At 30.4% G+C, this 27,973-nt stretch overlaps 1 protein-coding gene across 1 annotated transcript in view; it reads left to right on the top strand.

Annotated features, from left to right (window-relative positions):
• LOC122717283 (probable G-protein coupled receptor 158) overlaps positions 1-27,973 on the top strand; it is a 149,739-nt gene that overhangs the window by 114,587 nt on the left and 7,179 nt on the right. Inside the window, exons 6-10 of the mRNA XM_043941211.1 lie at positions 9,339-9,407; positions 11,325-11,434; positions 16,061-16,275; positions 23,899-24,037; positions 27,746-27,851. Of these exons, the coding sequence (XP_043797146.1) occupies positions 9,339-9,407; positions 11,325-11,434; positions 16,061-16,275; positions 23,899-24,037; positions 27,746-27,851 (639 nt within the window). The remainder of the gene's footprint in view (positions 1-9,338; positions 9,408-11,324; positions 11,435-16,060; positions 16,276-23,898; positions 24,038-27,745; positions 27,852-27,973) is intronic.

The raw sequence follows: 27,973 nt of genomic DNA, 5'->3' as shown, positions 1-27,973 counted from the left end.
AGTGTCTTCTCAATGATTGAGAAGACAACTCGAATATTCTTAAACTCTGTAAGATACGAAAACTTTTTTAAATAAATATCGAATTATCCATAGATAGAAGGAAGCCACGTGTTATTTTATGAAATTTCTATTTCATTGAATTCTTTTCCCACTAAATTTCATTATTAATCCTCCGACAAACGTAACAATAGAACTTTCTCTAATAATAACTAACCTCTCACCTACTTCACAACGGAATATAAAGGAAAATTGGAAAAAGAAGTCCTGTTCTAAACCGAGTTTAGCCTACATTTCTGATAAATTCGATGGACGAGATTCTTTTTAACCCCTTCCCATTCTTTAAAATATAACAATTCAATCCATGGAAGTATCGAATCGTAGTAGATCTTTGGATGTAAGTATCAACCGTGAAATCGAGTCAATTAAAAGAAGAAGAAGCTTTGAGGGCGTAACAATCTATTTAAAATCGAATTGAACTCTTTGAATTCAAGCTCATCGTGGTGAATACTTATCCAAGTATCGTGCGAATCGATAATCGACTTTCTTTTCTAACGGTGATAAAAATGAACACTTGATCAAAATTATTAATTCGAGTCAATTAAAAGAAGAAGAAGCTTTGAGGGTGTAACAATCTATTTGCAATCGAATTGAATTCTTTAAATTCAAGCTCATTATGAATACTGGTGAATACTTGGTGGTGAATACTTATTCAAGTATCGTGCAAATCAATAATAAATTTTCTTTTCTAACGATGATGAAGATAATAAATTTCCATCCAGTGAGAATTGTTTGGAAAATAATTATAAAGATAAAAATAAATATTTGACCAATAATAATCTATTTGTAATTGAATTGAATTCAAGCTCATCGTGGTGAATACTTATCCAAGTATCATGCGAATCAATAATAAATTTTCTTTTCTAACGATGATGAAGATAATAAATTTCCATCCAGTGAGAATTGTTTGGAAAATAATTATAAAGATAAAAATAAATATTTGACCAATAATAATCTATTTGTAATTGAATTGAATTCAAGCTCATCGTGGTGAATACTTATCCAAGTATCGTGCAAATCAATAATAAATTTTCTTTTCTAACAGTGATGGAGATAATAAGTTTCCATCGTGAGAATTGTTTGGAAAATAATCATAAAGATAAAAATGAACATTTGACCAATAATAATCTATTTGTAATTGAATTGAATTCAAGCTCATCGTGAATACTTATCCAAGTATCGTGTGAATTAATAATAGATTTTCTTTTCTGACAATGATGAAGATAATAAATTTCCATCCAGTGAGAATTGTTTAGAAAATAATCATAAAGATAAAAATGAACGTTTAGCCAAGACTATTAATAATAACATAAAATAAGAGATTTGAGTGCTTTAAATATGATATGAACATCTGATATCTAATCTAACTCAGCCCTTTAATCCAGCCTAATCCAGCCTGTAATTTAAAAATTCTAGAAAATCAAAGCGCATTATTATCATATGAATATGGAATAACCTGATCTAATCTAATTCCAACCTGGCCTAGAATTTAAAAAGTTGGATATGCACTGCTTGAGATCTGTTCACAAATAAAAAAGATTTCCAGATGTATATTTTACAATTTGTGAGACCAAGAATTCAGAGATTGGGATATAAATGAAGAATGAGATCTTATTATCAGTTATTGGGAAAATATTGTTATGCAAACGTCAGGTTCACATTTCATATTTTACCTGCAGGTTAAGTTTGACAGAGACAAAAAAAAAAAAAAAAACATTGACATTCTGGAGAAATAGGATTTATCATCCGGATCTCTGGCAATCTCCAGACGGTACGTGACTTATGAGTTATTCATAAGATTCAGAGAACATGCTCCTCCTATCTTCCATATCCTGGTGACAATCTGCTGCGAACATCGGGAATCTCCAAAGTCCATGCATCAACCTAACCGTTCCCTGCATCGAGAAACCTTCTCATAAATTTTCTTTTCTCTTCAAGATTGACCAATCGTCATTATCCTTTCCTTTAAAGAGGAAAGTAAGAGTCTGTCCATCCCTCTCTCTTTTATCATCACAGGCAATGTGATGAGCACATGGAAGAATAGAAGTGAATCATTAAAAACTCTTCTTGTGGAGCATCAGAGGTAGAGTTCCTCTTAACTTTTGCAATTTAAGGGAAATTTAAGGGAAGATTTTTTATTTTAAGTAAATTATACTTAAGATTATAATAATATATATAATAATAATATATTATAATATATATTTAAGTTAAGTAATAATCCTAAAATTTGAGACTCATTTTATGCAAGAAACATATCAAAGTTAAGGAAAGTCAATCATGGACAACCAAGAATAAGAGCAGTTGTAAGAGAGAAAAATGAAAAAGAGGTCTTTCTTCGAGTAAAGATACGTTGTTTATGTTTTCTATTTAATTATATATTTTAATTAAAAGAGAGAAACCTGTCTGTTTCCCGAGATATCTCTTAGAAGGGGTAAAAAAGAGAAGAAAATATATATGTGTGTATAAAAGAAGATGGAGAATAAGCCACATTTTGCATACCGCAATGGGGGGGTAAAAGGATAAAAATTAAAAAACTGGGGGAGAAACAGGGCGCGTTACCGCTAATGAAATACAAAATCCAAAAGCCTCCCAGGGAAGAGAAGAACGGGATTCAATCTGTATTAGCAACCCTCCACTCTTATTTCCCTCGAGGTTCGTTACAAAGCAGAAGCTCGATGATGCCGGTATATCCTTCCAATAAACGGAGCTATTCTCCTTAGCGGGCGGGATATTTCCCCTTTTCTGCCGAAGCTTCTTCTGAAACCAACAGCCACCAACCATCCCCGGCTTATCGATAAATTCATCGTGCATCCGCGGAGAAATATTTCTAACGCGAATATTTCCAAGAGTTAATTACACCTTTTACAGATATAGGGGGAGGGGGGGTTTAATATTTAATAAAGCGATAAAATATTCAATTCAATTATTATTGCCCTCTCGCTTCGCCAATCGATCATTTATGTCGATTGTTTAATTTTTAATTGTATATTTTTATTTGATCCCAGAAAGATCAATATTTAAGCCGTTGCGAGTAAATTACGTGTGCAAAAAATTAAAAAAAAAAAATATATAGGAAAAAATATATTAAGTTAATTTTTAATAATTATTTTATATTATTATTTATTTTTTTTATATTATATTATAATTATTTTATATTATTATTTATTTTATAATATTTTTAATAATTTTTAATAAATTAAGTTAATTTTTCCTGAGAATTATCAATTTTTTTGTATCGATTGCTTAACTTTTAATTGTAATTTTTTTTTTTATTTTTCATTAATCTCAGAAAGATTAATATTTAGGTCGTTGCGAGTAAAGCTTGTGTGTAAAAAATTAAAAAAAGAATAGAAAGAAATATTTCAATTAATTTTTCGTGAAATTAGAAAAGTGACTTGCTCATCAAATTTGTGTCGATTGCTTAACTTTTAATTGTTAGGGGAAGATTAATTTTTATCGATATATTTTATTATATTTTTTATTAATATAAGATTAATATTTGAGTCGGTGCGAGTAAAGCTTATATGCAAAAAATTAAAAAAAAAGTAGAAAGAAATATATTAGTTAATTTTTCTTGAAATTAAAAGTAACAATGAATAATTTTCTGGAAATTTTTCGAACGAGAGAAATAACATCATGTATTAATTACATATTGCGATTAAAATATTCTCAAAATATTGACAATATCCAATGTGTAAAACGTTTTATTAATAATATTCGGTTCAAAAGTTACTCGTCATTCTACTCTACTCGTTGAAAAGTTTTTTAGTTTCCACGAAAGAACGAGAGAAAAAAAAAAAAAAAAAAAAGAAAAGAAAAGAAAGGAAAAAAAGAAAAATGAAGCTTATTTTCGCTCAATTTCCTCCTCCCTTCGTGCCATCTGTGACTGATTTTTCGCAAAGACAGATATGAAAGAAGTAAAGTATCTTATACGGTTAAAAATTGCTACGTTTCCAATATCTCACGGCTGGGCTGACTACCGACAGACACGTTCTACTGTAGCTGACGTAACTCTCTGCATCACCAGAGCTATAAGCTAGTCCAGCTAATTTTCTCGTATGTCGAGGCGGGGAAAGTTGATTTTAACGTTTCCAAGCAACGTTTCCAATGACGTTTCGTCGGATAAAGCGGATCGAAATTTCTTCCATCCATTTCGAAAAGAGAAAGAAATATCACCGAATTCAGGCGGTGGATAAGATTTCCCTTTTTTCCCAACCGATATTATTTCTTTCGAATTCCATTCCGTGATGGACGCTGTTCAAACGTTCGAACTGCAAATATTTCCCTCCGTGGCAAATATTTAAACGTGGACAGTGCACGTTACATGTGCGCGCTACGTGTGTATTCCTCCAATCGTTTCGAATTATACGCCGATTCATATTCGAGTATACTATAACCATCCACTTGTCGATGGATCAAAATATTTACGAACAATCTCGTGAGAGTATATTAGTTGTTGAGTGATGTAATTAAAGTTGCGGATATTTATGCGAATTACAATTATTCTTTCGACAGTGAAATACATTATGGTTTTTTTTTTTTATTTTTTTTTTTTTTTGTCAAGGAGGTTGAAAGAAGGTTGAAGGATCTATAACACGTTAGATTTGGAGAAAGAACTAGATTGTAGAGAATTTTCATCTTTTCAATTTTTATTTTTATTAAAAAAAAAAACGTTTCGATAAAATATTCCACTCGACGTGTAATATAATGAAAACACTTTTTCCAACACAAGGTTTTTGGAAAACTTGGTGCAGAAAGGAAAATTAATCTCATCGAGAAGGATTAAAAATAGAGGGAAGAAAATCAAGAATAATTGTATGATTGCGATTGGGTTTTAAAAATATTAAAGGAAATAGGAAAAATGTATGCATATATACGTTTAATCTGAAAAGGTAATTTATAATATCGAGTAAAGATAAAATTGGAGAATAATTCGTGTGTTTAATCGTTTGGTGGGAAAAAAAAAAAAAAGTGATAAATTTACAGAATAGGATTTTACAGAATTAAAAAGACGAAAGGTATAGCGAAATTTATCAAAAAGATAAAATTTCGCGATTTAAAACAAAAAATTGTGTAAACGTTAAAACGATGAAATATTTTGTTTAAACGTTCGCCGTTCCGTGAAATTCATGGTCTCGGTCCATTAGAAAATGAAGCAAAGATGGAAAAATTAGCGTGGACGATAATATTTCGTCGAGAATATTACTGGAACTAATCCACTGCGAACAACAAGGGGAATAGCGTTTCGAATGAAGGTAAGCCGTATTTACCGTTATTCATAGCTCTTATAGGAAAACTAAAGTGCGGGAACAAATGGGTTATCGCCATTTCCTTACTTTGAGGAAATGAACAGCGTTGAATGACGCGTTAAAAGACGGGTTCTCGAAAAATATTTCGAGAAAAGATCGAATTTTCTTCTAGAAATTTCTTTCACAATTCGTATACAAAATCGAATCGAATATTCATCGAAGGTCAAAATTTCGGGGAAAAATTTTGTTTTAGAACGAATTTTACTGAATACAAAATCGAATTGAGCGAATATTCATCGATCCATTCTTGAAATTTTGATGATACCTTTTTTAAAAAATCTGATCCGAATACTTCGATATCTTTGAATTCTCTACACTTTTAATAAATATTAAACAATCTCCAAATTTATTCGCATTAATTGATATTATAATATTTGAATTCTATAAAATTTTCATTCTATACAATTTTTAATTAATAATTAAAATCGAAAATGGATTCGAATATAAAGAATTAAATTTTCTTCAACGCATCTTATCGCACAAACGTTTAAATGCATTAAGGTTTTCCTTCACCACGATGACGCTGTTCGTGACGTTTTTTTCGTGACCCACGCGTCAGAGGACCTTTCCTTTCCTCCTCCTTCATTTCGCGACAAGCGTTTCGCTTCCCTTTGAACGTTTTCCTTTGAGTGGCCGTTTTCTTCTTCTTCTTCTTTTTTTCGAGCCGTCTACTTTATTTTATTCGAGCGTTACTCTTGCAACGCGAAACATTACGCGTTACGATCCGAAATTTCATTAAAGAATTCCTTTTCATCTTACCTACCATCTACTATCTACTGATTAAATGCGTTTTCACCCTCTTCACGTCATGTTCAAAACCCATTTTTTTTTTTTCATCGTGTCTCATTTAAATACGATTTTCTATTCGTTTTAACCCCTCCCTTCCAATTTTATTTAATTTTGTCCTCGCTTTTCCCTTTGCGGTTATATTTTATAGGGGAAATTCGATAAGAATTTTATCCCCTTATTTTGTTTTAACACCACCCTCGCGAGATTCTATAAAATATTCCACAAACGTTGACACATTTCTCTTCATTGTAAACTTCTTCGTGTTGTTTCATGGATTTTCTAAATTTTCCACGCAATAGATAATGGATGGAGGTCGTAAAATCAGACAGGCATCTTTAAATTTTAACGCGAATTGTATGAGAATATAGACAAGTCCATATAAATCCATCTCTTTGCTTCTCTATTTCAAAATGAAACTCTAATCTCTAACTTTCTCGAAAAAAGTTCCCTCTCGCGAAAATATGTATATACTATCGAGTTTCAACATTCTAATTTACATTCCCTTCCACACCAACGCACTACTCGTAATTACAGTTGTTCATAACTAACCAATCTTCGCTCATTTCAAACTTCATACTCGTTCAATTTCAAGGCTGAATAGGCTTCTCTGATTGCATCATCGTCGCAACAACAACAACAACAACAACAACAATAACGAAACCGCGTTGTTTTTAAAATCAAGACGAGATAAAAAATGCAATTTAATCCCTTTCCTCCCCTCCTATTTTCCTATTTTCACCGAATAATTGTAAAATATCGCGAGAACTCGTCGTCCAACTCGAGTCCAACCAAGATTCACGAATGAAGGAAGGATAAATGCTCGAGCACGCGCGAGACGAGGCGTGATGATACCACGTGCCGCATGGATAAAAATGGTCAGTGACGTTCGAACGGAGAGTAGTGGCAGGTTGCACGTGTCCCCTCTCCCCTCTCCCCTCTCCCCTCCTTCGAGCCACTTTTATTTCGCACGAGCGGCCAGTCGGTCGTAAAATGTTCAACCCATGTCGCTCGCTCGTTTCGACGAGCGAAAGAGAGAGAGAGAGAGAGAGAGAGAGAGAGAGAGAGAGAGAGAGAGAGAGAGAACGAACTCCGTCGATTTCTCATTTTTATTGCGAATTCACTCCCTACGAAAGATATATGTGTATATATAGCTGCGTTTTTTAGCCCAGAGTAATGAGAGTACATTTATATATATATTATATATATAAAAAGAAAGAGTGGGTTTCTTCGGGTTTTATTTATTTATTTATTTATTTATTTTTTTTTTGAGAATCGTAGACAAGGATCCGGGCTGTGGGTGGCTGTGGTGGGCTCTCCCTTGGGAAAGAGAGTGGGGAAGTTTTTTGCACTCCTTGGAGCGAGATAAGAGATAAGAGAGGGAGATTAGTGACTCGGAGCGCCGGTTATCTTTAGCCGGCGGTTGCTCTGCGGTGAAAAAATTTTACCAATTTTTACGAATTTTGCCTCGTCGACGTGATTAATATTCGAGTAAATATTTTGGTTTGTTCAGGTTAGAGAGATGTTCTGTTTACGAGATATTATGTTGTTGTTCGTGCAAGAAGAAAATGACTTTTTGAATATGGGAATGGTTTTAGGCTATTAATATTTTTTAAAGGGAATTATATATCTTTTTATCGTGAATCTTCGTCGATACGATATATATATATATGTTCAAGTAAATATTACAGATTTCATATTTATTCAAGTTAGAGAGTTTTTGTTTATCAGATATTACTGTCTCGTTCTAATTCTTGTTATTCGTAATAAGAAAATAATTTTTTAAAGATAGGGATGAGGATGGTTTTGGATTATTAATATTTTTTAAAAAGAATTATATATATCTTTTTACCACTATTTTATACAACTTGAACATTTTTATTTTAGGAGATATTTCAATTTGAAGTTTGTAACATGAACAATAAACTATCACTTTGCGTGTTTTTTTTTGTAGAAATATATGTTTTTTTTTTATATAGAGAATATCAAGTTGTATCAATTGATAAATAATCTATGATCCTATTTCAAAAACATAGAAAAAAGGAACATATATACATGATTTTTATCTTTACATCTTTTACATCTACAAAAAAAAAAAAAAAACTACAGAATATGTATTTTTTTGAAATTAACATCAGAATATATATCTTTTTGAAACTATTTATATATAACTTTATATGAAATATTTTTTATTGTACAAAATCTAAAACAAGAAAAAAAACATACACATTTTTATATATCCTTTACATCTACAAAAAAAAAACTAGTAACATCAGAACATCTTTTTAAAATTATTCAACTTTATACGAAACATTTGTTTTACTATACAACAATGAAAATCAAGAATTGAAAATATCATGACAAATCTAATTTGACAAATTTACAAAGACTAATATCAACATAAAAAGAAGAATATTTTAAACTAGACTAGTTTTAAAACAGATCAAATACTTTTAACTAAAAGAATATTTCTCTTTCGTTAAATGGAATCCTGAGACACGACACGAGAAATCATTTCCAATTCGTGAATGTCCTATCAATTAATCTGAATATTTCATTATTTTCAAACGATTTTTGTGTGACTTTTTCCACTTCCTTTATGCTCTTTGAAATTGAACCGAAGCTTACGATGATAAAATGAGGAGAGGGGGAGAACTCCTCTCTCAAAATCATAGATAAAGGACGATATTAAGTTCAAAACGAGAGAGAGATGCTTATCCTTGCGTCCTCGGCGCAAAGATTCGATAAAGAGACGAGAGGATTGAGAGCCAGAGAAATCTTGTCTCGGATTAAGAAGGAAAGGCACCGTTCCCATTGTGTCTAGAAACTTTGGATCGACCGTTAGTTATTCCTCGTCGAATACAATTCGCCAACTTCCGATTTCGTATTTAATGAACCAGTCCAGAGTTTCGATAATGTGTCTATCTCTTGCGTAAACTCTTGTGTCACGGTGGAGAGAAGTAGAGGGGAAACTACTCTTAGGACAATTAAAAATACGTTGGATACTTCCTCTACTTCGTCAAGTTTCGTCTCCACTTTTTAAAGTGAATCGCTCGTCCACCAGTGGTTCTCATTCGAGATTTGTTACAATTTTGTCTAGTATATATATGATTCTTTTTTATTTTTTTATTATTTTTGTTTTCTTTTTATTCTTAATTTTAATGGTAATTTTTGCTTTCGTCACAGGTGGTGAGAGCTGCAAGCCCAGTTCTTTTACGAGTCATTGTGCTTGGTGCGTTCTTCATATACTGCACCGTAAGTAGATTATTTTTATGTAACTTTTGTTAAAATTGTAGAAAACATTTAACATTTTAGATTAGAAGATTATTTAATGAAACACTATTGCAATACATTTTACGTACGTAACGTTTTAATATTAGGTCGAAGAAATTTTAATTAAGATGTTTAAAGTGAACCTAACTAAAAATTTAATCCAATTTATCTATATTCTAACTTGATATTATTCTAACTTGAACCTAACTTGAATAATATAATAACCAAAATCTAATTTAATTGTCGAAGTCTAATGTAATTGAAGCTTAATCGAAGTTTAGATTAAACTTAATTCAAATTTAATAACCATAAAAAGTTAAAAAAAAAAAGAAGAAAGATTAAAAAATTACTGTACTAGGAAAGAATTACAACTTAAGAGCTATTAAAACTATCCTCGATCCCTTTAAATTCTTCCGATCCATTGAATTGAAAGATTTATAATAAACCTAACCTAAAATTTAACTTGAACCAATAATCTAATTCAATTGTCTAATTGAAGTTTAATCGAAGTTTAAATTGAATTTAATCCAAATCTCAATCTAACCCAAAGTTAAAGAAAAATAGTTAAATGTAAAAAAAAAAAAAAAAATCGTACGATTTGAGAGCTGTTAAAACGGCAATCCGTGTTAAATTCCCGTGTTCTGACCCATTGTTGGAACAATTGATAAGTTCGTTTGGAAACCCTTTATCCGGCAATTGAGCACACTTGCCCCTCATTCGACCGTGAAACGGACGGCCTCTCGGCACAAAAATGGCGGGATAAAAGCGACGCCAGCGCCGCTGAACGAAAGTTAATCCAATCGTGGCGTGACGCGGCACGCGATTTCGCGTTTCTCTATGAAAAGTATTCTCTCGATTGGCAATCTATTGGCAATTATACCCACGCGATGCACCGTGAAACGAGAAAGAAAATTTTTCTGCCAAGTAAAAGAATGCTAGTATCAAGCGAGGAAACAAATTCGTTCGTTCTTTTTTTTTTTTTTTCAAACTTTAGATTTTTTTTTTTAACATTAACATCGATATTGGATCACGTGCAATCTCGTAATTTCTTTCACTTCCTTTGCAAAATTACTCGACCTTTATTCGAAAGCAGCTTGTCATTTAGCTTCGTTTTCGTGTTTCAGATTCGTGATATTATTTCACAGTCGGTCGCGAAAAGTTCTCGTATATTTTTAGTTTTCGATCGAATGAATTATTTCATTGAAATTTTACAAGATGTTGTGAGTACAGACCATAAAATTATATCATAAATTTTTTTAATTAATGGAACATCGCTTCGAAAAGATGAAATCAACCTTTGAAATATTATTTTTAAATCGTAACTTCGTAACGGTACGGGAGAAAATATTCGAGTTTCAGTGCATCGTTATTCTCTTAAGTAAAGAACATTTGCAAAATTATATACGAAAATTTGATGAAAATTTTCAGAGAAATTAATACAATTCTCATTCGAGATCAAATTTTTCAAGATAAATTTTTGAAATTCGTTTTATACGAAGATTATATAATACACTTTCGCGATTGATTGTACACGTAACGTACCCTCCACGACAAAAGTTCTAAGAAATTATTTCTTCGAATAAAAATTTAAATAACGCATTGAAAGGAAATATAAATTATACGACGAATATTTTTTAATATTTTCATCGAATATCTGTTTCAAAAACTATAAATATATTTTCCTGACACTTTCGAATATAGGAAACGTATATATAAACATTCTCTTTATCAAACCTAAGCCATCTGTTTCAATGATGACAATGATGAAGAAAATTCGATTCCTCGATCAACAAGAATCCATCAGAGGGAAATTGAATTTCTCTGATGAATCTGAGAGGATATTCTCCCCGGGTGGAGCAGAATGAATTATGGGAACGGAAATCAATTTCTTTGTTTCAGACGATAGTAATGTACCCCCGTCCAAACGTCATAACCTGTACGGTGCGTGTCTGGCTTCGGGAGATTGGATTTTCCCTCACTTACGGCGCTCTCATGCTCAAGACTTGGCGGTGAGTAAGTAGTGTAACGATGATAAAAGAAACGTGATTTAATTCCCAAGCATCGTCGAGAAACATCGCGAGTTTGCAATTAGCCAAAAATTAAAATTATCGTTCGATTTCCTCCGTTGAATCGAGCACGAAAGGTACAATTTTAGAATCTCTAAGACAAGATCCAAGACGATTCTCTTCGACGATTGATGATTTCTAGGATAAAAATACATATAAATAAAAAATAATACAATAAATAATAAAAAATAATACAATAAATAAAAAACAAAATATATATAAATAAACGGTAAAAAATCTATAAACAATAATCGTTTCTCGTTATTCGATTGAAAATTTAAATTTCCAAATAGAAGAAGAGTCTGGAGATAAACAGACTCAAACTCAGAAACGAATCTCGTTGAAGAAGTTAAGTATCTTTCCTCCCAATTTCTCCTCCCCTCTCTCTCCAGAAAAACCTCAAAGCAGCGGTTTCCTTATATTTTTTAACAGGGTTTCCCTGTACCCAATCTTCCTCTCAACTTAGAAATCCTTTTTCATACAATGGTTCGGCATACAGCATCGAGCCAATTTTCCACAAGCTCGAGAATCTCTTCCAACGAGGAGAGTCCATCCATCCATCCATCCATCCATCCATCCCCTTTTATCCCTCCGTTTCGAAAAGAATCGAAAAGGGGATCATTTGAGAGGTGCATCGTCCCTTCTTATTCCTCCCCTTCCTTCTTTCTCTTCCCCTTCGATGGATTTTCGAATCGATCAATCTCCATGATCGAAGAAAAAGGATAGACAGAGACAGAGACAGAAACAGAGAGAGAGACAGAGACAGAGACAGAGACAGAGAGAGAGAGAGAGAGAGAGAGAGAGAGAGAGAGAGAGGTCGACAAGGGTATAACGTATNTTTTTTTTTTTTTTTTTTTTTTTTTTTTTTTTTCAGAAAATTTCTTTCCACACAGAGGTCGATCCAGCAGAGTTTCGAGAACGGTCGCAGGATTTCCGCTCCCTTTCGACTCCTACTTCCTTCCTCGTCTTGTCTCGTTTCGCAAGCGAATTTGTAAGCTGGATCGGACGAGCCTCTTTTCTTCTTCGTAAATTGTCCGAGTTTGGTTATTAACCTTTGAACTGCGGGTACTTTTGGCACAACCGATTCTTTAAAAAAGAAAACGAAAAAAATAAAAATATTTTACTAAAATCAAATCATAATACTATGGATATAATTCTAATTGTTTTATAAATGTATAAAAGTAAGAAAATATCGTATAATAAAAGCGTGAACAAATTGTTATTATAGAATCTCTAAAAATGTCAAAATTTATATATATATAATTATAATTAATCGATTTAATTTTATTCATACAAGAAATAATAATTAAAACGTGAAATAACTTATGTAACAATAGATATATAAGAAATATACAGTAATATTTGAGGATACTTTACTTAAATGTGAGTTAAAAAGTACAGTAGTGGTATACTTTTTTTTTTAAAATAAAAAAAAGTAAAAAATTTTTTGCGCTCAAAAATATGTGTAAAAGTGAGGAGGAAATATTACTCATATTCCATACTGCAATTTCTATACAGTATTTTCGTAACAGGTTTCGAAACTTGGAAATCTCGAGCCGAAATTGTCCCTTTTAACCGGCAAGTTTCTGCAATATCTGAACCGTATACTTTCCCCTGTGTTGTGTCGGAACTAACACAATTAACCGGGCCCGAAACTTCCTTGGTTAAACTTGGTCCAACAAGCCGGGGTCCAACTTTCTCTTTCTCTCTCTCTCTTTCCCCGTCCACGCCTCATTCGCCATCCGTGTTTCCGGCATTCTAATGTTATTTAGCGAACTTTGCAGCTTAATCGACAACGCGCAACTTCGCCGTCCCAAGTTCCAACTTATAATTAACGAAGCTCGATCGCCAGCTCGTGCACAGCTCCGTTTGTTCGCCAAGGATTAATTAAGAGATTAAGAAATTCAAAATTTCTCCCCATCTCGTTTCACACTCTTCCTCTTCGAAAACAATCGCACCATGGAAAATTTCGATATTTCGAGATATTTCGTTTTCGAGAGAGAAATTATTCTGAACGGAGTTTAATCGAATAAGTAAATCCTGTGGTGGAAAAATAAAGTTATTTTTAATTGATTATTAAAAAATGCTTGAACGAACGACATTTATTCGTAATTATTATTCTTAATTACGAATGGCATTACGATTAATTTCGATTATTATTGTTTGGATAAACAACTTTATTCTTAACTTCAACAATTATTAAATTTTGCCTGTCCTGGAATCTTTGAAGCAATTACTGACAGATCTTCAGTTCATAAGATCTATGTAATAATAAATATTTATGGCTTAGAATTTCTTTTTTCTTTTGAATAATACCAATCTCTCCTTAATTTTAGAACATGTTCCAATGAGAGTGAGATGATACCTGAAGATTTTTGAGATCTTCTTCCAAGCGGAGGAATGAAGAAAGTAATTGGTTCAAGGATTGCAGGATCAATGATGAGAAAAATTTGTTAGTTGAAATTGCAAATAAAGTTATTATAGTTCAAAAAAAACAGGTCAGACAAGAGAAAGAACATCCATCGTCGAACAATCATCAACGAAATATTTCTGTATCGGTAATTAAAAAACGAGACAAAGAATATGATCGACACGTTTCCCAAGCAACAGTAATTTCCCAAGCGAGAGAAACCACCGTTGAAAAACAAATTAAGAGGAGGCAAAGTTGTTGCAAAGTATCCTTTAATGTTAAAGACTTTTAAATCAGTTTCATCCGACACGTCTCCAACTTTCCACCTCGCCTATTTAAAAATTCATCGATTCGTTCGTTACTTCGGACTATCTAGCCGTTTTTGTTTCACATCGAAGTTACATCGATGTTATTCGACGATCGATTAATTTCCTTAAAAAACAAGGATGGAAGAAAATTTTTTCTTCTATCGAGAAAGTTCCAGAGCGGAGCTTATTCGTCCCAAGGATCGAGTGATAATAACTGAGTCAACTTAGGTGTACACGTGATTAGGAAGATTGCAAATGAGCGTTTGCGTAACATCTGTCCTTGTAATCGAACATTCTCGGGATCAGGTTTCGTTTTTTTCGGTGCACGAATCGATTTAGATTTAGACCAGATGAAGAAGGAGACTTAAATCTTAAATCTTCGTCCAATGGTAGGTGACACAGTCTTGCATTCGATCAGGTTGAGAAACTCGAGGGATGTTTGTGAAAATGATTCTGGATTTTAACACTAGAACATTAAAATTAGTTACAAATTATAGGTATGTACATAAATGACAAAAGTAAATGGTCATTGGAAATAATTGAAAAATATAATGTGTAATTATATTTTTATACGATAATAAATAATTCTTTTACGTTTGACAAAAGCATTCGTGTATTTTTCTATAATTGCAAAAATATCTAATGGAATCAGTCAATTTAACGTGCTACTACTTTATTAATAAAAATAAGATGTATTATAATTAATAAAAATGATAAATTCATCGATATTTTTTATGGTTATATATAATTTTCAAGTTCGAAAGATGAAAGATTTATCTGTGCTTTTTAATCTCTGTGATGCGTTTTAAATTATATTAAAAAAAACTTCTCTCTAATTTTATACAGGATGTAAATTCATTTATATACTTAACGTTCACTGGTAGACGTATGACGTCAAATGGATTCCAAAATGACTAGTAAAAATCCACGAAAACTGCCTTTTCCAATTTGTCAGTGTCCTTACCTTTGTTGTCATGAGTGCATCCTCTTACGGGAAGAGATTTTATTCCTGAAGAGATTTCAACCTTTGAGCATGCTCCGTTGACCAGGAAAACGGCCGAGCTACTAAATCTCAAGCACCCTTTTGCTTCTCGAGATGACATTGCTGTGGACTATTTAGAGACCGTTCGTGTTTTTCATCTCTTTTTGATGTTCCAATCACTTTATCGAACTCTTTCATTATATTTATTTAAGTAATAATTTAAAAACTCTGATCCAATTTGATGAAATAGACTCATTTGTATACTGTTTTTCTTTTAACTTATAATTTAATCCTAGAATTAACATTTATGTGCAATATATATATATATATATATATATATATTATTCGTGAATTATTTCAATTTTTGTCTGTAATTATCAATCACAAGTAAGATTAGCAAATATTTCAATATTGTACACCCTACGATAAATATTCTCTATCGGGATCAGTACATACGCAACAATTTCCTCGTTTTCACATATATTACCATTTAAGAGTATTCGTTGCTATTGTCAAAGCATATGTTACAAACCGTGTGTCACAGAATATGAATAAGTAATTACACATTCACGTTCAAACCACCAATGGTGATAAAAGCGTGTGTAAATTGTGTTTTGATCGTTCTCTACTAATAATATATAATAATATATAATAAAAGATATAAAATAGGAATAGAATCAACGCCATTAACGAATCGATGAATTTTCTAATAACCACGTGTGTTATTCTTTGACCTATCTCTACCTATATCTAACCTATCTATCAAAAAATATATCTGATTTTTATTTGATGCTGGCTCACACTCAAAATCACGCACAAAAAAACACATACACAAAAAACACTTAATTCTCTAATTCTTTTGGTTGCAGGATATCGGTAATATTTCGGGTGAAATCAGCGAAAGCTGTGAAAATAACGGATGGCAGCCTTCTAAAACGGTTAGGCGTCATCGTAATGATATTCAGCGTGTTCCTGAGCATTCGTACATTGGTGGCGCCACCTGTGGTGATTGTGGCGCGAACAGCGGATGATCTGAAAGCTTATCTGTGCCGAACAGATTGGTGGGATCACAGTTTCACTACACGTGAGTACTTTAAACGTTCGATTCAATTATTTGAAACGCGATTCCTTTATTTATTTTTTTTTTATTGGATTGTTTTTTTTTTGATGGAATATATTAATCACACACGAAAATAGATTTAATCTACTCTTTAATGGATTGATTGGGATTAATTCAGCGTGAAATTACGAGAATGAATTTTAAAGTGGAGGAGATCAAACATGGATAGATTCTCTCAATGCTCTCTCGCGCTTTGATGAGAAATTTCAACTAAATTCCATTTAAATTCCATTTAACTCCAACTACTATATTTTATCTTCTAATCAATTTAAGTAACCACGTAAAACTAAAATGAAAATTTACTTACGCTAATAATTCGATTTGAATAATATTTTTTTTTTTTTTAGAATTAGAAATTAGTAGTAAATCAGAAAATTAAGAAAATTGAACTGGTTAAGCAAATTAGGATAGATAGGATAATTTTATAAAGAAACGAACAAAGTTCTCTGAGAAAAGTATATAGATAGGTCATCGTTCTCTTCCAAAAGATAAATCAACAAATGTTAACCACGATAAATGCATGCTCTCGTTTGGAAATTGTTCCTGTTGGCCCCACTATTGGCCGAAAGTTCGCGGTCCTAGTCTCATTATTAAAGGGAAATGGAAATTCTAAATGGTGAAATGCGACGAAAGAGATGCATAGAGTTTATAATATCGATTCTTCGAAAAGTTTTAAGTAAATCAACGTGAAAGATAAATTTTCTTTTATCGGAATAATTCCTAAATATCGAGAAATAATAAATGGATTTATTTGAAGGGAAAAAATTACAATATTCGAAAATTGAAATATTTATATATATATATTTTGGAATGTGAGAATATCTCGAATTGTCCGAAACGATAAAATTAGAATTGAGAAGAAAAAAATCGAAATTAAAAAATTGATACAATTAAAATATATCGATATATATTTAAAATAGATATCAATTTTTCACGTAACTTTCATAAATTATAATCTACTTATCGTTATACTTCCATAACATTTCTTTACAAAAAATTAGCCTTCCATCCCGAAAACGATTTACGAAGAGTCTTAATTGGTTTAAAAACGATCATAGGAGAATTTTAATTAAAAGATTTTATCATTCAAGGAATCTCTGCTAAGTATTCAGAGAGTGGAGACCTACCAGTGCTCGATGAACGATAAATTTATTCGATCGACGATAATTATTCGTCTCCATACTTTTCTCGAGATTTTAAATGGAAATATTTTTTTTTTTTTCGGAGAAATACGATCGACCAAGTATGTTCGTTGGATAAAGATTCGGGTGATCCAGTGGATCTCTTTCGGGAATAACGCCAAAGTTTTAACAAGTAGAAGCTTCTTTCAATTCCTTCTCCTTTGGCCACGATCCAACATAAAGTATTTCAAATTTAAGGAAAGAATTTTATTAACGTTTCCAATGGTATTTTTTGAAAAACTGAAAACAATATCCGGTTTTAGAATTATTTATCTTTTTATTATATAGAAAAATTCATAGAATTGATAGAAGAAATATTCAGAGAAATAATATATAGATTGAATACATCGATTGAAGGATTTAATCAACGATAAGGGATAGATATTGTTCTATCTTCCTCATATAACGAAGAATTTGCTTTGAAGAATTTTGCGAGATTAAAGGATTAGTGTTGGAAAAGGGGGATGTTACAGTTAAGTTATGCAATTATGATAAGAATATAATATTATGAATTGTTCGAAATGGATTAATAATTTAAAATAGAAATTTTATCCTTTAAAATTCGAAATTTTATTAACTTATTAAAGAATTATATTTTCAAAAAGTTTTCTTGCAAACATGAAGAAAAAATTTCCAAGCCATATATAATTATCCAAATTTTCCATTATTTCTAATTCTCAAGATTAAAGAATTAAAGGAATTTCAAAAGAAATTAAATTTCTTCAAAATCCAAATTCTTCTAATTTTCAAAATTAAAAAAATTAAAGGAATTTCAAAAGAAATTGTTCCAAATTTATTCTTCCTATGATCAATTATCCAAATTTTCCATTCCTCTAATCCTTCAAAATCAAAACAGTAAAGAAATTCGAAAAAGCTTTCAAAATTTTTCATCTTTCAATTTTCCAAAAAAAAGAAAAGAATTGCAAACAATTCTAAATTTTACTCATCAACTTTTCACGTTCGATTAAACCTATATTGCTAATAAAATCGCTATGAAATAAATTTTATCGTCTACATAATATTCTTTAATAATTCACCATCTGCCACACGCCTCTCTCAAAAACAAACCGCAGACTAATTCGATGTTTTGCCTGGCAAAGCTGTTCTTCACCCTCTTCTTCAACCCCTTCTTCATCTATGCTTCCTATCTATCTATTCGAACCGTAAAATACAAGAAAGGAATTTTAGTAACGTTTCCAATGGTATTTTTTGAAAAACTGAAAACAACATCCAGTTTTAAAAATTATTAGAATTATTTATCTTTTTATTATAGAAAAATTCATAGTTCGTATGCTGTATTCGTTTTTCCACGACTTTAAGAAAGCACAGAAAAAAAAACCGTGGCTTCCTCTCTTCGTTCTATTTATTCGCTCATCGAATTATGACTTGTTAACTCGAATCGAATCGGATCGGACAAACAGTGAAGTATACGTTTCTCTTTACAAGATGATTGAAAATCAAACATCTGTTGATATATTCTTCTCTTTCTCTTTTTTTTTTTTTTTTTTTGATAGATTTTGGAATAATTTGAATTAAGGACAATTTAAGAGTTGAAGACAATTTTCACAAAAGTTGGGATCGATGAGGGATGAGTGAAGTATTAAATTTATTATATTTCATTGGGATTAAAAATCGAAACTTATTTGTTTTGTTCTTTTTTTCTCTCTTTTTCTTGTTAATTTTTTTAATTTTAGTTAATTTTTTCTTGTTAATTTTTAAGAATTTTTTTTTCGAATTGGAAATTGGATTGTTATGATGAGGCAGGGATGAATTTTTGATTTTTTCTCTGGGATTGATCAAAATCGAAAATGTCTATTGATATTGCGTTTTTTTTTTTTTTTTTTTAGTAGATGATACTTGAAACGTTTTTTGAAATTGAGATTACAGGTCACGTGTATATTTTTGAAATTAATTAAATTCGAAAGTCTCTTTATTTTTTTTTTCTTTTTTTTTTTTTGCGCGTTGATTTTTAGGTGGAATTGGAAAATGAAATTGAGATTACGTAGAGATTCAAAAGATTTAAAAAAAATAAATTTGATAATAAAATTTCATCGGGGAATTTAAAAAGAATGTTTGTGACGATGAAAGATTTTCTTTTTTTTTCATCAGATTTTCACAAAATTGAAATATTAAAAAGTTCATGTGCCAGAAAATATAAGTAATTTATTTTACATAATTTAAAATTAAAATTCAAATTATTTTTTATTTAATATATTTTATATTTTATTCGTATCAAATTATATTATTGTTAATATTCATTTTAGAATTGACGATTAATTATTATTTAATGGATTAAAATGTAAAAATTATTTAAAGAATAACATATCCAGTCTTTGCTGGATTATTTACTTCAAATCTGGAGTAAATTTGAGATCAGAGAGATGAAATAGTAACTACAGTACTTACTTTTCATTTCGTGATTAAATTGGACGTAATTTCTTATACCTTCCTGCTTGTTTCAACTTTTATTTGCAAAGTACCGTGTTTGAACTTTCCTTGGAATATATTTGGCTGGTGATATAACTTTGTCCGAATAACCATTCTACTTTTTCCTTCCTTCTTTCTTTTCTCATTTCTAGAGATAATAATCTCTAACTTTTATTCATTTATAAAAATTTCTTTTCCTCGTTTTTTTCTATGTTATAATATTGTTACTATTGTGACTAACATTTTCAAAATTCAAAAAGGCCAATATTCAACAATTTCAAGAATTCAAAATTTTCAACATTTAAACAATGAAAAAAATTCGATCATTAAAAATCAATGTTACATTTTTTTAAATTCTCTCAAAATTTTCAAAATTTCAAAAAAATTGCAACATTCAAACATTCAAAAACATTCAGAAACAAAATACTTTCACTGTTTAATGTTTTGAAATATTTCGAATATTTAAATTTTTTTAAACTTCCAACTTTTCGAATTTGGATTTATAATTAATCCTTCACAGCTGTTTTTTTAGCTGATTATTTAAATTTAAACCGACATCGACCGAGTGGAACATTCAACTTAATGAGTCCCCATAGTATCTCGCTATCTCTCTAGAATTCGAATGTCCCTTCGATGTGCACAGTATCGTGGGATCTTGATTCCAAAATGCAAATTAGAACATCATTGCTTGAAACCAATCTGATAATACTCTGAAAAGATGAATTTAGTCGCTTGAAAAGAAGAGATAAGGGAGAGAATTCAAGATGATGGCCGTTGATATAAAATGGCGGTTGTTAGATTCCTAACTTCTTCTTTTGAAATGAAAATTTCTTTTTCTTCTTCCTTCTGATAATATTTATTATACTAATCGAAATGAAAATTTTAATAATTTTATAATTAATTTCAAATATTTTATTTATCACGATCTATCAAATCAAAATAATTAAATTATTTTTAAAAATTAATATCTTTAATTTTGATATTTGAAGTATTTTTGATAAAATCAAATCAATTGTTGTTGTTACAACAAATATTTAAATATCGTGTTTATCTAATTTAAGGATTAGTTTTTCAATAAATTTCGAATTTATTGGTGATAGGAACAAGTTACAGTTTCATTCCTGATAAGATTATTGATATAATAAAATCCACAGCCAGATAGAAATCAATCATCCTGTTCATAAAATTCTTCGGTCTGAAATTCTATAAACGTCTCTTCAATTAATCAGATGGTCAAGCATCATCAAAAATTGTCATTTAAAAACGTTAATTAATTTGCCTTCAATATTTTTCGTCAAAAGATTTAAAAATATATATATACTTATTTGTACTTCTCTAATTTATTTTTTTGATTTTAATTTTTTTCTTAAACTATATCGATTTCTTTATGTATGTAAATTTTTAAAATTGTTGCATTTTTATCGATAGAATTATGATATAAAATAAAATAAAAAAAAAAAAAAAAGAAACTTTTAAAAATCAAAGTTAAAAATTTTTTAAATCAATTCTACTAAATTTGATGTTTGATCTAATAGAATAACTAACTGAGAAATTGCATATTTGAAATTGCCACTGGTTCATAAAAGAACGAAAAAAATATTTAATCGTCGTCAAAGGAAATAAATTGCCACGAAAATACGAGCTTTGACCGACAAAGTTGTAAAAGAGTCGAAATCAAAAGTTTGCAATCCTCTTTTTGAAACAACCGATATAAGCAAAGTCGCCAATGAATGAACATGCCATTGTGGTGAAAAAAATAAATAAATAAATAAATAAATAATAAAACCTAAGCGGACAATTTCGCAAAAACTATTTTCGAGATAAAAAAAAATCACCATTTAAATAAAAATTGTACTCGAGAAATTTTATTCTCACGGTCGTTAATAAATTTTTTCGACCATTTTTTGATCCGGAATTTAAAAAAAAGTATTGATTGGCAAAAATTCTAATTTCTCTAAAAATTATTACAATAAAAATTTTAATACAAATTTTCATCCATTCGAATCATATTTTATAATAAATATATTTATAATAAATATTTTTCCCAGAATAATAATTTCACTCGTAACAACAAAAATTCTCTATACTTGAGCTAATTAGCGCATTCTGAAAAGAAATTTATTTTTTTGATTTTAATTTTTTAATATTAATCCTGTATAATATTCTGATGAATTTTTTGAAAATTTTCCTTCGAAAGATGATTTCGAAAATTTCATTTGATTCGATTAAATAAAGATTCTCACAGCTTAACCAGAAGTTGCCTGTTTCTTCTTTTTTTTTTCACAGGTTTTTCTAAAGCCACATTTTCCGCGTGCGCATTAGCGCGAGAGCTTTTTTGACGAGAAAAAAACAACCCTTTCTGAAGCTGTTTTTGTCACTGTTATTTTTTTTTTATCTTCGTTTTATTCATAATCTTCTTTTCTATCCCTTGCTTTTTCGGTTAAACAATAAATACAACGTGACTGGACCACATTGGACAGAGACACTTTACTCAATATCCGCCAAAGAATTTTTTTTCTGCAGATTATATTATAATCCTATACATTAGATTTACTGCACGTAGATTTTCACAAATTCCATTCTAATATCTAATAATATAAAATATATTTTTAATCGTGAAAATTTGTTAACGCGAATTTTATTTATAACTAATAATAAAAATGAAAATTATTTCTATTCGATAAAATTTCGTTTCGAATGGAATTAGCGTGAGAGAGTTTTATTTTAACGTTAATTTTTTTGGAAAATTATTTTTATTATATACAGTAGACGAACACATCCATTGTTGATGGATCGAAACGAAAAGAATTAAATTGTACAATTGCGATGAATTTTCGTAATTACAAAACTGTTTTCTCCTCTGAAACGAGGAATGTGTGATATATGATAACATAAAAACGGCTTGTTTCCATTGCAATTTTTCTGTATTATTAAAAGAAGAAAGAAAAATGATTTTATTCATTTTTGTAATGAAACAAAAATCAAAAACGCTTACACAAATTCCACCATTATATCGTATAATGTATTTAAAAATGAAGTTGCAAGTGAATCTTTTAATTTAACTCGTTTGTTTCACGACGAGCAGTTTATTCACAATTCACATTTTTTCCAAAAATCGAAAAATGCGAAATTTAAAAATTTATTATTTTATAAAGAATTTTTAAATTATCGTGTTTGATCAATAAACGAAGTATAAATAAAAATATCTGGCTTTAATTCCAAAAAAAAAGAAAAAAAAGAAAAAAAAGAATATAAAATAGAAAATTAGGAAAAACAGGAAAATTTATATTTTGGCATAAGCTTTGCAAAATTTTTCCCTTATCTTCTCAAAAAGTGTGAACAATGTAAGAATAAAGATAATAGGCACATAATCTATAAAAAAAAAGATTAAAAATCTCCAAAAAAAAAAAAAAATGTAAAAACTAATTCAATTTAATCTTACACAATTTGACATCTCAGTTTACAAATCTTAAAAACTATTTCAACAAAATTGTCAAAAAGATTTGGATAATGAAGAATAATGTCTCATCTTTGTTACTTCTTTTACTAAGAATCAAACTAGCAAATTAGTCACATAGAACAACAACAATTATTTCTCTTTTTTTTATATTTTATTATAAAATTTTTGGTCGTCATGTCACCAATCCTCAAAGAACGATTTCTATTTGAAAGAGGTACAAACAAGAACAAAACAATTCCTCTCAAACTAACGAAAATTCTTTATTTCTATAACAATTCCTCTCAAACTAACGAAAATTCTTTATTTCTATTCATTTATTCATTCTTTTACAAATTAATTTATTGTTGAAAACATCTGTGTGTAAACGAATTTCCAAATTTGGAAATTCCAAAATGGAATAACACATTCTTTACAGAAATTACAATTGTTAATTAATTTTTCTTCTTACAAACACTTTTTGTAAAATGATGATTCCAATTAATAAAGAAGAAAAAAAAATTTTGTTTCTTTTTGTTCTAGTCGAGGTTATGTTCCTCATATGGGGCATCAGGTTGTGCATCGTGGTGAGAAAGACACCGTCGGAGTTTAACGAGAGTCGATTCATCTCGATGGCCATTTACAACGAATTTTTATTGTCAGTCTTCCTCAATGTCTCTATGTGAGTATCTATTTAATATAAAAGATCCAAAAGAAGACGGAACATTAACGTGCCAACAATTTAACAACGTTTTAACTTTTTGATCCACCTAACCTCAACGTTACTTCATTGATAGAAAATACAATCATCGACAAATAAATCTATCTTAAAATAGATACATGAGTGAGTGATGAAAATTATTCGAAAGAATAAAACGAAGGGCGAATTAAAATTCAACAATTCTTTTTTTCATTTATTTCATCCAAAAATTCTTCTCGATAGTACATTTAATCCCGTTATCAAAGTAAATTCAGAAACCTACCCAGTATCGAAAATGCGTTCGTGGCGTGAAAGGTGTAATTACTGTGTGTGTATGTACGTATAAAAAGAAAAAAAAAAATTCTGCTGATTGATGGCATCACAGGACGACCTACATTACCGTACGCTGGAAAGTAGACAAGCCGAAATGAAACGCGGATACGCGTGTCAAAACAAGATTAATAATAAAAATTTGCATTCGTTTTTCATTTCGAGAGATTATTATAAAAGTTTATCAACGTTCGTCCCTATTTTCCATAATTAAATTTTTCCGCCCGAAAAATTAATAGGATTCCGAGTCTTTCTTCCGATTATCTCCATTATTATAATTCGAATAAAATTTTCACCTGTCAAACGCTCGAACGAAATGTGAATGGACAGTATAGTGTATCCGTGTACACGACGCGATCACGCGAAAACGTCATCGGATTTAATGCTCGTCGAATATTCTCTGTTCCGCGAAACTGGCAACATACGAATCGTTAATTTTAATAATGTATCCATCGCTCTCGGATACACCCCTCACGTCCGTGCCCGTGTCGCGAACTGGAGCAGAACACCGGAACCTATTATGCCTCGATGCCACTGTACACGCTCCGCATAAATAATGTTAACCCGAAGAACTCGCATAACCTTTCGAAAACAATTTTCTTCGAATTCAATCGAAATCAAACATTTTTCGAAGGTGGAGAAGAGTTTGCTTTCTTTGATACTCGTATATATTATACATTAGAAATTTAATTTATATGAGTAGAAGAGGGGATAAAAAAAAAAAAAGAAATCGATTTCGAGGGAAGTAAAATAAATGGAATGAATTTTTTTTTTTTTTTTGAATTTTGAATATTCGTTAACGAATGCTTTGTCCGTTGCTAATTATATAAAAGGCGACGAATAATCGACGGAGAAAGGAATATTTAATTATGGAAAATGGGAAGATGGAAAGGAGGAGCGTTTAATGTTGATAAACAAAAGATAAATCGTATAAATGGAAAGCCTGGTTCGATCGAGAGATTCGAATAATTCAGCGATAATTAAGATCTCCTATTGGTCAATGGTTGAAATTAATAATAATAGACGAGGAATGAAAAAAAAGCAGTAAAAAAAAAATCTGAAAATCAAATATATGTCTAATTTAAATAGGCCAATAAACTCCAGATAATTGTTTTTAATTGCATGAATTTTTGAACGACGAGTTGAAAAAAATATATATGGCTGTCTAGTCTAGTTAAAAAAATGAGTGTAGTCAATTAAAATTTTATTATTATTATTATGTACAATTATTACATCTCTGTACGTATTTTGCATCCACTGCGGGAACACATCTTTGAAATTTAAGTCCCCAATTGAGAACGGAATGCAATAGAGAGTTAATGAAAGAAGAATAGAGAGAGAGAGAAGCTCATTAAACGCTATTTCAACGCTATTCTTCGTGTCAAATAATCTTTGAATAATCTTTATTCAAGAAAAAAAAAAGGACAACGAGATCCATCCATTGAAAGTGATGCTTTCGTTTGAAGAACTTGATTATAATTAATTGAAGCGGCACGCGAAGCCACGAAGGTGAAAGTGAAGATGGTGCAAAATGATGTAAGCAGCCATCTTGCTGTATGAACTGTATTTTAACAAACCGCGAGCAGATTCGAGAAATTCGAAGAGAGGGGAGAAGATAAATTCCGCCTCTTTGTACCGTGAAAGCCCATATGGTGGTTGTGAAACTTTCAGATAATTTACAATAGTTAGTATTTTATGTATTGCGGTTCGCAATTGGAAAGCAATAAAGCAGCCTGGACCCACTAAAAATTGCTTTCTAAATATTAACAGCCATCAGGTTGTAACAGATGATGCCATTGTGAAACGGAGGTAACCATGGATATATCTCAAAGAAAAGATTTTATGATATTTATAATTGTTTCTTGAGTGATAATGATCAAATGGTTTCTTTTTATATTATAGCAGAAGGATTTGATGCAAGATTAACAGAACATCAATGGATCTCAATTTGGATTCAATCTGGATCAAGGAATTATGTTTTGATTATAATATACGTGTGAAGGAACAGTACAGAAAGATTACCAAGATTGAAGATTCTCTCCTTGGAGTTGGAATTCCCTTGGTAAAACATCATATATTAACACATCCAGTCGTGTAAAGGAAGTGGAATCCTTGGAGCGGATATGTGATGATGTTAATGCAAATTATTCAAACATCTGAGATTAAGATTATGTGTAATCTAATTATGTAAATCTATAATGAATGTGAGGAAACTGAAGAATGATTAATTGAGAAATGGGATTTAAGATAGGACAAGAATTAATTTTTAATAAGCCCATAATTGAGTGATAAATGAATAAACTTCTTTAATAAAAATGAAAATTGTTAAATTTCTTCAATATTTGTTTTATTACAGTTTCTTAAAATTAATTTATTTGATTCTCGAGTAATATTATTAAAGAATTAATTAATTTGAAAATAATCATAGACACTGTAACATTATTACCATAATTTTTAAAACATTTCTGATTATCTAAAAAAAACAATTTATAAATTTCAATACTAAAACTTTCCAACAAGTTATTCCTTTGTTAAAAAGTTTAAGTCATTCAATTTCATAATCTAGTATAATATAATATATTTATACTTTTTTTTTTTACTTTTTTATAACAATTATACTATTTTTCTGTCAAATGATCTTATATCACGCTTGTATTATTATATTTATATCAATAGCAATGTCTTTCTATTAATCTATATTAATATTGTCTATACTATTAGCCTGGCTATATATCTATACTTGATTATCATTTGTGACACTGTACTGAGTCTGACTATAACATTATACTACTACTTGATATAATGCGCATACGCCCTACACAAGTGCCATTCAATTAGGATCTATATTCTATAATAGACTCTTTCTCTCTATTTATTCTCTTGTTTTTCTTTTTCTTGTTATCCAGAATTTTTAACTCTCACTACCACTACACATACAACATGTATTGTGTATCTTTCTGAGAAGGAAAAACAGAGTAATTTTCTCGCAGAAATGGACGTCAATTTGTATCGAAATGTTTTATCAACTCTGAGGAAAAATAGGATTCGTAGAATTTAACTGGACCGTTAGAAGATGATTGTTCGCATTCCAAGAAACTTCTTCTTGGAAATATCGAAACATGAGAAAATATACGAAAAATTAAACTAAAATTGTCCAAATTTGATTCCTTTCTTGAGGGAAAATATAATTAAAAAAAAAAAAAAAAAAATCCAATAAAATTCAAAAAAATATTACGAAACATTTTACTGTAAGAAAAAAATATCAAAAAAATTTTACACGATTCGCATAAACTGTTCACATGAAGTTTATCACATCACTGCAGAGAAAACTACATTCAGAGGGATGTTTCCGGTTTACAGGTTGTTCTTGCAGTCACCAGCCAATCCGGATTTATTGTACGTGATATTTTTCTGTCACACCCAGCTCACGGTCACGTTGCTTCTCTGCCTCATATTCGGCAGCAAGGTAAGATCGAATCGATCCCTGTTTTTTTTTTTTTTTTCTTCGTATTTTCATTCGCGTTTTCAAACGGTGCGTGACAAATGGCAACCGCTCCTGGCGGGACGCGAATCCTAAAGGTTGCGGCT

This window comes from Apis laboriosa, unplaced genomic scaffold (genome assembly GCF_014066325.1).
Source record: "Apis laboriosa isolate Shangri-la unplaced genomic scaffold, ASM1406632v1 scaffold4_cov146, whole genome shotgun sequence".
NCBI lineage: Eukaryota > Metazoa > Arthropoda > Insecta > Hymenoptera > Apidae > Apis > Apis laboriosa.
This window is presented reverse-complemented; position numbering and strand designations above follow the sequence as displayed.